Source organism: Colobus angolensis, unplaced genomic scaffold (genome assembly GCF_000951035.1).
Source record: "Colobus angolensis palliatus isolate OR3802 unplaced genomic scaffold, Cang.pa_1.0 Scaffold44, whole genome shotgun sequence".
Lineage (NCBI taxonomy): Eukaryota > Metazoa > Chordata > Mammalia > Primates > Cercopithecidae > Colobus > Colobus angolensis.
In genome coordinates, this window is record NW_012117821.1 from 5616312 (window position 1) to 5625827 (window position 9516).

The 9516-nt window shown below is 42.8% G+C and overlaps 1 protein-coding gene across 1 annotated transcript in view; it reads left to right on the plus strand.

The window, feature by feature from the left end:
• Nucleotides 1-9516, plus strand: part of CFAP43 (cilia and flagella associated protein 43) — a 108673-nt gene that overhangs the window by 8816 nt on the left and 90341 nt on the right. The window contains exon 4 of the mRNA XM_011957330.1: nt 7613-7780. Coding sequence (XP_011812720.1) covers nt 7613-7780 — 168 coding nt within the window. The remainder of the gene's footprint in view (nt 1-7612; nt 7781-9516) is intronic.

The following is a 9516-nucleotide window of genomic DNA, read 5'->3' on the forward strand; positions in this document are numbered from 1 at the left end:
GTCTCAAAAAAAAAAAAAACAACAACAACTTTATGGAGGTATAGCTAACAGGTAATGAACTGTTCATATATAAAGTAAATGCTTTGATAAGTTTTGACTTATGTATATACCCATCACCATAATCAAGATAATAAATACATCTATCAGCCAGGTGCAGTGGCTCATGCCTTTAATCCCAGCACTTTGGGAAGCTGAGGCGGGCGAATCACGAGGTCAGGAGGCGAGACCATCCTGGCTAACATGATGAAATCCTGTCTTTACTAAAAATACAAAAAATTAACCGGGCATGGTGGTGGGCGCCTGTAGTCCCAACTACTCGGGAGGCTGAGGCAGGAGAATCACGAGGTCAGGAGGCGAGACCATCCTGGCTAACATGATGAAATCCTGTCTTTACTAAAAATACAAAAAATTAGCCGGGCATGGTGGTGGGCGCCTGTAGTCCCAACTACTCGGGAGGCTGAGGCAGGAGAATGGCGTGGAGGCAGGAGGCAGAGCTTGCAGTGAGCCGAGATTGCGCCACTGCACTCCAGCCTGGGCGACAGAGCGAGACTCTGTCTCTAAATAAATAAATAAATTCATTCATCACCCCAAAAGTTTCCTTGTGTTCCTTCAGAGCTTCCTTATTAGCCTTTGTCAGTGATGTGGTTTCTGTCACTCTAGTTTGCATTTTCTGGTAGTTCATATACAGGGAGTCATACAGTGTATATTCTTTTGTCCGGCTTCTTTCATGCAGCATAGTTATTTTGAAATTATCTTATGTTGCTGCATGTATATGTCAATAGTCATTCCTTTCTATTCCATGGTATGGATATACCATGCTTTATTCACCTGTTGATGGAGGTACTGTATTAGCTTGCTAGGGCTTCTGTAACAAAGTATCACAAACTGAGTGTCTGCAATAACAGAAATGTATCATCTCACAGTTCTGGATACACAAGATAGGAAGCAGCTGGAGAGAGATGACAAGTGCATAAATTCTGATAGTTCCAAAAGCAGAAGGCTCCAATTGTCCTTCCTAAATGCAATCTGTGAATATTAAAAAAGCAGTGAAGTGGAATGAGCACAAATGTGTTAGTGTAACAGACTTAGACCTGAATCCTGGCTCCACAAATTACTAGCTGTGTGATCTTAGAAAGGCTGAGCCTTCGTTTCTTCCTCTGTAAAGTGGATATATCAAAATCTCCTAAATGTGGTTTTTCTAATAATTCATTGACTAAAAGTATGCATCATACCTAATAGTGTCTATTATATTATATTTATTTCTGAATTTCAAAGATGATGATTCTTAGGCTAATTCTGGGCCACCGATGTATTTTGTTTTGGCCATAAAGTATTTTTAAAACTGGAAAAATTTAGAGAAAAAGTTATCTGTATAGCCTTTCTCAAACACAGGCAACCCTGGACCTGTATTCCCACATGGTCACAGTCGGGTGTGGGCTAGTAAGTGGCTACGCATTCTAGATGCCCACCTTAAGCAGGGGTCAGTAAACAATGGCCCATAGGCCAAATCTGGCCCACCGCCTGTTTTTGTAAATAAAGTTTTATTGGAACATGCTCATTTGCTTATATATTATCTATGGCTGCTTTTGCTCTATAATGGCAGACTTGAGTTGTAATAGAGCCCATATATGGTCTGCAAAGCTAAAAAGATTTACTGTCTGGTCCTTTATAGAAAGAGCTTGCCAACCCATCTTAGAAGTGTTTATACTCAGTACATTTGGTTCATTTACATTAACTTCCTGGCCCCTGTAAGCATTTGAGTTTGCTCACTGGATTTAATTCATTCAGTAAATTTGTATCTCCTGCTTCCTGCTGGATATAAAATGTATCTCTTCTTAGGTACATTTTAGGTATATCTGAGCCTTCTGTAGGGCATTTTTGATAAGCTGAGGTGAGACTGAGACTATGGGTAGGTAGTATCTCCTCTCCGTCCCAACCCTTCCCCTAGATTTGTTTGCATGTCTTAATATTCATGTGCACTTCTGTTTAAGAAATTTGAGTCAGAGGGGAGAGACAAGGGGGCAGGAGTGAGGAGGGCAGGGGAGGATAGGGTAGATGCTGTGGGGAGGACCAGACACTGCTCTATCATGAGGAAATTCTCAGTGAGGCCCTGTGGCAGCAGAGGTGCCCTGGGGCCCAAGAATGAGTATGAACAGAGCTGGGAGACAGACCCTCCTCCAGCCTCTGCTCTGCAAACCCAAGATCAGAAGCTTTGGGAGCAACCCTGATGGCACCCTCGGGTGCTGCATAGAAATGTGAATGGGATTTAATCCTGTGATGAGGCCCAATAGTCCTCTTCACCAAGTAGGTTTGCCAGCAGTGGGCCTAAACACGAGGGAGCTAGAAGATGAACAGGGAGTAGGATGCATCTCACTTGGTGACAGCAGTTAGTCTGTGGACCCTGGGGACTCCCAGAAATAATTTAGTAAAAGTTCAAAAGAGGTGAACTTCTGGAAGTCAGACCAGGAGGAGCTCAAGTACCATGATTTGACTCCTGGAAATAAATTGGTCTAAGAAGACTTTACCTTTATGTTCTAATGTTTTAAAAGAGCAGAATAGATTCATATATTATTTGTGTAATTAAAAATAACAACTTTGAAAAAGAATCTAAAATAGATGGGAAATGGTCTCATGGTTGTAGTCCCAGGCTGGTGGGGTCTGGGATATCTGGGCTTCATAAGCAAAGACAATGTGCTATACAGCAGCCATACTACCACCAGCAGTTTCATTAGAGAGGCATTCACTGAGATTTCCAATGGATTAGTGCATTTAATCCCTGTCTCACCCCTACAACAACCCCCATGAGACATCTCTGATGGTCCTCATTTTAAAGAAAGAGACTGAAACTTCAGAGAGATGAGATGTTAAAGCAGAATTTTCAAACAGATTGTTAGATGTAAGACGGTTTTATGTAATTCCTTAAAAATGGAACCAGCAGGAAGACAAAAGAAGCTGGTTCCTGTCTTAGTAAGTTGTCACCAGATCCCATGGACTGGGTGGCTTATAAACAATAGAAATGTTTCTCACAATTCTGGAGGCTAGAAAGTCCAAGAGCAAGGCAGCAGCAGCTTCAGTGTCTGGTGAGGGCCTGCTTCCTGGTTCATGGATGATAATTTCCACCATGTCCGCACACGGTTGAAGGGATGAGCTAGATCTCTTTTATAAGGACACTCATCTCAATCATGAGGGCTCTGCACCCTTGACCTGATCACTCCCCAAAAGTCCCCATACCCCAATACCATCACCACTGGGGTTAGGATTTCAACATATAAATTTGGGGGCAGGCACAAACAGACCATAGCAATTCCTGAGTGCTTAAAAGAACACACACACAGCTGGGCACGGTGGCTCACGCCTGTAATCCCAACACTTTGGGAGGCCAAGGTGGGTGGATCACCTGAGGTCAGGAGTTCAAGACCAGCCTGGCCAAGATGGCAAAACCCCATCTCTACGAAAAATACAAAGATTAGCCAGACATGGTGGTGGGTGCCTGTAATCTCAGCTACTCGGGAGGCTGAGGCAGGAGAATCACTTAAACCTGGGAGGCGGAGGTTGCAGTTAGCTGAGATCGTGCCACTGCACTCCAGCCTGGGTGACAGAGCGAGACTCCATCTCAAACACACACACACACACACACACACACACACACACACACACACACACACACACACACATGCTTACTCACAGAGAGAGAGAGATAGAAAAAGGAGAGAATAAATAAAATTTCTAGGTTAATATATGAATGATGAACTTTCCAGAGGTCTCTAAAACCTTAGCACCTTAACCTTAACTATTCTACCAGGGCATACAATCATAGCGTTGTACGTGTTCTAGAGTTTAACCTGTAAAAGCATGCCTGCCGTTATCACATCAGGCTGTCAGTATATACTATGACAGCAAAGTTACATTCCCCAGGAGTGTCAGATATGGGGCAAAGCAGGGTACAAAGTCTGGTTTTTGTTCGAGGAGGCTTGTTGGAAAATGCTTCCCAGCATGATATGAGAAATCAAGCCAACACAATTTTTCTTTTTTCCAAGTTTCATTTTTTTGTTGTTCTTATAGCTACTTGCCTAAACTTATATAGTTGGTGAGTTGCTGAGTGGGCTTTAAACTCATTTGGTTTCTAAGCTTTTTATAGCTTTCATTGATCTAAGGCACAATGGGAACATGTAGTAGGGGCACCTCACCTAGTCTGATGATGGAGGGGAATGGTCAGGGAAGGCTTCCTGGAAGGAGAGGTAATGTTTAAGCAGATACTTGTATTAATTAGCTAGGCCTACCATAGCAAAGTACCACAGACTGAGTGGCTTAAACAGCATACATGTATTGCCTCCCAGTTCTGGAGACTAGAATTCTGAGATGAAGGTCTCAGCAGGGTCGGTTCCTTCTGAGGGCTGTGAGAGAGAATCTGCCCCCACGCCTCTCACCAACTTCTGCTCACTTGTTTGCTGGCAGTCCTTGGCTTACAGACACATCACCCAGATCTCTGCTTTTATTTTCACATGGCATTCTCCTTGTGTGTGTCTGTCTCCAATTGTTCCCTTTATATAAGAACACCAGTCTTATTGGATTAGGGCCCATCCTAATGACTTCATTTTAACTTGATTACCCGCTTAAAGACCATATTTCCAAATAAGGTCACATTCTGTGTGCTGGAGGTTAGAATATTAACAGGGGAATTTGGGGGAGGCACAGTTCAACCCATAGCAATACCTAAAGGATGAGCAGGAATCAGCTTTATGACGAGAAGAAAGAACATCCCAGGCACAAGAATGGCATGTGCAAAGGCCGTGAAGTAGAAAAAGCACAGCAGGTTTCAATGAAAAGGTCATAATAATGGGAACAAGAGATTTGCCATGAGAGAGGCAAGCTTGGAGGCACAGTCAGAGGTGAGCTCATGAGCAGCCATATAAGTAGGTGACCATGTGGTTTATCTCCAAATCAGGATGCTTTTGAGAGTGAAAGAGGGTGTTGCTGATGAATGCAGGGCACTTCAGCCTAAACTGGGTTTCTCCTAGGCATACTGGGAAGGATACCCACACTCCATATAAGCTGTGCTAATGGACAAATCCTTTATCCTAAAGGCAGTGGGGAGCTACTAAAGAGTTTTAAGCAGGGAAGTGACACAATTATATCTGCATTTAAGAAGACTCCTTTCAGCCAGTTATTTCCAGTGAAAGTATCTCCAGTACTTTCATATTGTGGAAGATATATTGGAAGGAAACAAGGCATGAACATAAATTAGGAGGCTGTGGTGGTCCAGGTGAGAGATGACTGTGGCATGGACTAGGGTTGGAGTAGGGATGGAGGGAAGTGAAACTATTTGGGAGGTGTTTGGGAGGTAGCATCATGGGACTTATAACTGACTAAATGTTGAGTGTTGTGCTGAGGAAGAGGGATGGGTCTAGGGTTATACCCAGAGTTGTGTGTGACTTGGGCAACTTAGGGACACTGTGGTGCTATTCAGAGAGATACTGAGGGCTTGGGGACAGGGAATTTAGGGGAGGCAATGGGGGAAGATAAGCCGGGGGACAAATGGAACTGACAGTGCTTGAGATGAACAAACAGAGATGTCTAGTTGGCAGCTGATATATCAGTTAGGACTTAGGTTCAGTTGTGGCCACAGAGACCCAAATCACCAACACGTGTTTCCTTCTCTCACATGCAAACGAGCAGCTGTGAATGGTGTGGTGGCTCTTCGGGGTCAGCGTCCAGTCTCCCCCGGGGTCAGCATCCAGTCTCCCCCGTCATGCTGCTCTGCTTTTCCTAGGGTGTTGCTGTCATCTCTGGTCTATAATGGGGTAAATAGTAGAGATGAGAGCAACACCCTAGGAACAGCAGAGGAACCCTAAACCACCAGTGTATTTTGGGAGCCAATGGGGAGGGAAAAGGATGAGGGGAGGGGTACAAACCTTTTGTTGAAATGCAGGGCTTGCAGGAAAGGGATCATTGCCTGACCCAGAGACCACTTCAAGGGCTTTTGGTGAGGACAAGTGACAGTAGGAAGATGCAAGAGCCTTTAGTACCAAGGTTCTCAACACTGACTACATGCTGGAATGACTTGTGAAGCTTTTAAAAAACGTTAGTGCCCACTCTTTCCCTCTCCCCCCAGCCAGTTAAATCGGAACCTCAGACCAGCAATATGCCTTGAGATGCCTTGAACCATTGCTTGAGAAGGAAGGACACACACATTATTACTTTGGAAGAATTGCATAAGGCTTATGACTTGAAAAAAAATTCTTTTTGGAAACACAGGCATTTTTTTTTTTTTTTTTTGAGATGGAGTCTCACTCTGTCATCCAGGCTGGAGTGCAGTGGCACAATCTCAGCTCACGGCAAGCTCCTTCTCCCGGGTTCACACTATTCTCCTGCCTCAGCCTCCCGAGTAGCTGGTACTACAGATGCCCCCACCACACCCAGCTAATTTTTTGTATTTTTAGTAGAGAACGAGTTTCACCATGTTAGCCAGGATGGTCTCGATCTCCTGACCTCATGATCTGCCTGCCTCGGCCTCCCAAAGTGCTGGGATTCCCAGGGTTGACGGTCTTTGCCAGGTACCTGATGCAAAAAGTCAAAGGATCAAGGGAACCAGAGATTCCAGCAAGAGTGTGGTTGATGTGATGGGCAGGGCATTTGTCATAGGAAATGAAGGACGAGGGCAGGAGGGAGTGAAAGACAAGCTAAGTTCAATAAATATTAGCTCCAGTTTCCTAATCACAACTCTGAATGGAGTTCTGGCCCCTCATTTAAGGGCATAGCTCACATTTAATTTTTTTCTTTTCTTTCATGTAGCAAGGGACTTTGTTCATGGTAGGAGTTCAGGATAGTCTCTTAAATGGGTAAATGAATAAATCCATTTTAAAATACACCACTTTATTCATTTATTTATTTTTGAGATGGAGTCTTGCTCTGTCGCCCAGGCTGGAGTGCAGTGGCATGATCGTGGCTCACTGCAACCTCCGCCTCCCAGGTTCAAGCAATGCTCCTGCCTCAGCCTTCCAAGTAGCTGGGACTACTTGGAAGTAGCTGTGCACCATGACACCCAGCTAATTTTTGTATTTTTAGTAGAGACAGGGTTTCATCATATTGGCCAGGCTGGTCTCGAACTCCTGACCTCGTGATCCACCCACTTTGGCCTCCCAAAGTGCTGGATTACAGGTGTGAGCCACCGCATCTGGCACCACTTTACTTTTTAAAACTCACTAAATGATCAATTGGCATGAATGAGAACAGTACCCCGAGATCCATATAGAGTACTCACATGTAATACTTAGAGATTCAGGCACTTACACTTGTTTTGTAGCAAATGTGATGATATATTTCATTTTCTAGGTTTGGCTGAGTTAAACTGCAAAATTATTAAAGAGAATAAAATAGCCTTGGTATAGCATATGATAGTATAATGTTTTTAAAATATACAGTTATTTTGCTTTCTTAGGATACAATACAGTGGTAAGCATAATTATTTATAAATTTGACATTAAGGTCATTGATTATATCAATCGTATCATAAATTATATCCCAATTTATACAAATTTAAAAAATAGATAAATGTTCTAAGTACGTGAAATTCAAATTAATTTTTTTTCATCAAATGCTATTTTTCTCTAAGGAACTGGGAATCGAATGTCATTTTGTGCAAGAAATCACAGCCTGGAATGGATGTGAACCAAATGTCTTTTAACCCCATGAACTGGCGCCAGCTGTGCTTATCAAGTCCAAGTGCAGTGAGCGTGTGGACCATTGAAAGAAGTAACCAGGAGCATCATTTCAGAGCAAGGTAGGAGGCTTTGTTACAACAGTAGCAACACGATGGTCCTTGTTTGCATTCATGTAATGTGATTGGGTCAATTTGATGAATTAAGTGGCTTTATACATACATATATATGCATACACACACACACACACACGTATATACATTCAACTTATCTTGTTATAACATCTTTCTACGTGTGTGATTACCTTGGAGGGGTTGTTTGCGTTTCAAAAGAATTCTCTATGACTTGTTTCCCAATGAATTTATTTAAAATATTAAGTTCTCTGAGAGCTTTTTCCAACATGATCTAATTTTCTAAAATTTGATTTGTCCTTACTATTTTAAATCATGCCTGTTGTATAAAAAGGAGAGTTAAGACTTTTTGCTATTATTTGGATGCCCTACTGGAATTTCAAAAATAAGAAACGGTTAGATATAGAAAGTATGCAGATTGGCCGAGCGCGGTGGCTCACACCTGTAATCCCAGCAGTTTGGGAGGCCAAGGCGGGCGGATCGCGAGGTCAGGAGATTGAGACCATCCTGGCTAATACGGGGAAACCCTGTCTCTACTGAAAATACAAAAAAATTAGCTGGGCATGGTGGCACCCGCCTGTAGTCCCAGCTACTCAGGAGCCTGAGGCAGGAGAATCACTTGAACCCAAGAGGCGGTGGTTTCTATGAGCCAAGATCGCGCCACTGCACACCAGCCTGGGGACAGAGCAAGATTCCGTCTCAAAAAAAAAAAAAGAAAGTATGCAGATTATACATTCAGCCACATTATCCACAAGCAAAATGTTAGTTGTGTATAGTGGAGCCATGGGAGTTACCTGTTTAAATAGAACTGGGTCAAAGAGAAATTCTGTGACAAATGCCCTGGTGATAATGGGTGCTTTTGTTGAGAAAGAGCTCGGAGACTCAAGGTGCTACTGAGCTGACCATTTCCAGTGTACTTCATGAAGTCACAGTTGGAGAGATGTTGGATCTCTTGATTTTAAGAGATCGCAAAGTGTTCCCTTGAAATTGCAATTTTTGATAAATCACCTTAAGAGAATCTAAAGCTAGTGAATAAAGCTTTCGAAATGGAGAGCCTTAAGAGAAGCACTTCTTTCTGCTCAGTGCTCTTCATGTCTCAACTTCTTTTTCACAATCCCATTGAATAGCCAAATCTGTCTCTAGTGAGAGTTGACAACACTGCACCTTTTAGTAAAAGTGGGTGGTATCTCCAGCAGATCCTTATGAGGGCAGACAAGTAATTTATCACACCCTTTTCTGCCTTTGCCTCCCTCAAATGTTCTACTCAAGTTCTGAATACTGAGTTGTGACTTTTCTATAAGCAAATAAAATGGGAGATAAAATGAGTGGATTGTCCTAGTTCACAAAGCAAGCAGAATTCAAACACACTTCAGCCTTACATTTGAGTAGCAGATGCTGTTTTTATGTGATTGTTTTTCTTTTTTATTTTATATTATTTATTTTTTATTATACTTTAAGTTCTAGTGTACATGTGCGCAACATGCAGGTTTGTTACATATGTATACATGTTCCATGTTGGTGTGCTGCACCCATTAACTCATCATTTACATTAGGTATATCTCCAAATGTTATCCCTCCCCCTCCACCCCACAACAGGCCCCGGTGTATGATGTACCCCTTCCTGTGTCCAAGTGTTCTCATTGTTCAATTCCCACCTATGAGTGAGAACATGCAGTGTTTGGTTTTTTGTCCTTGCGATAGTTTGCTGAGAATGATGGTTTCCAGCT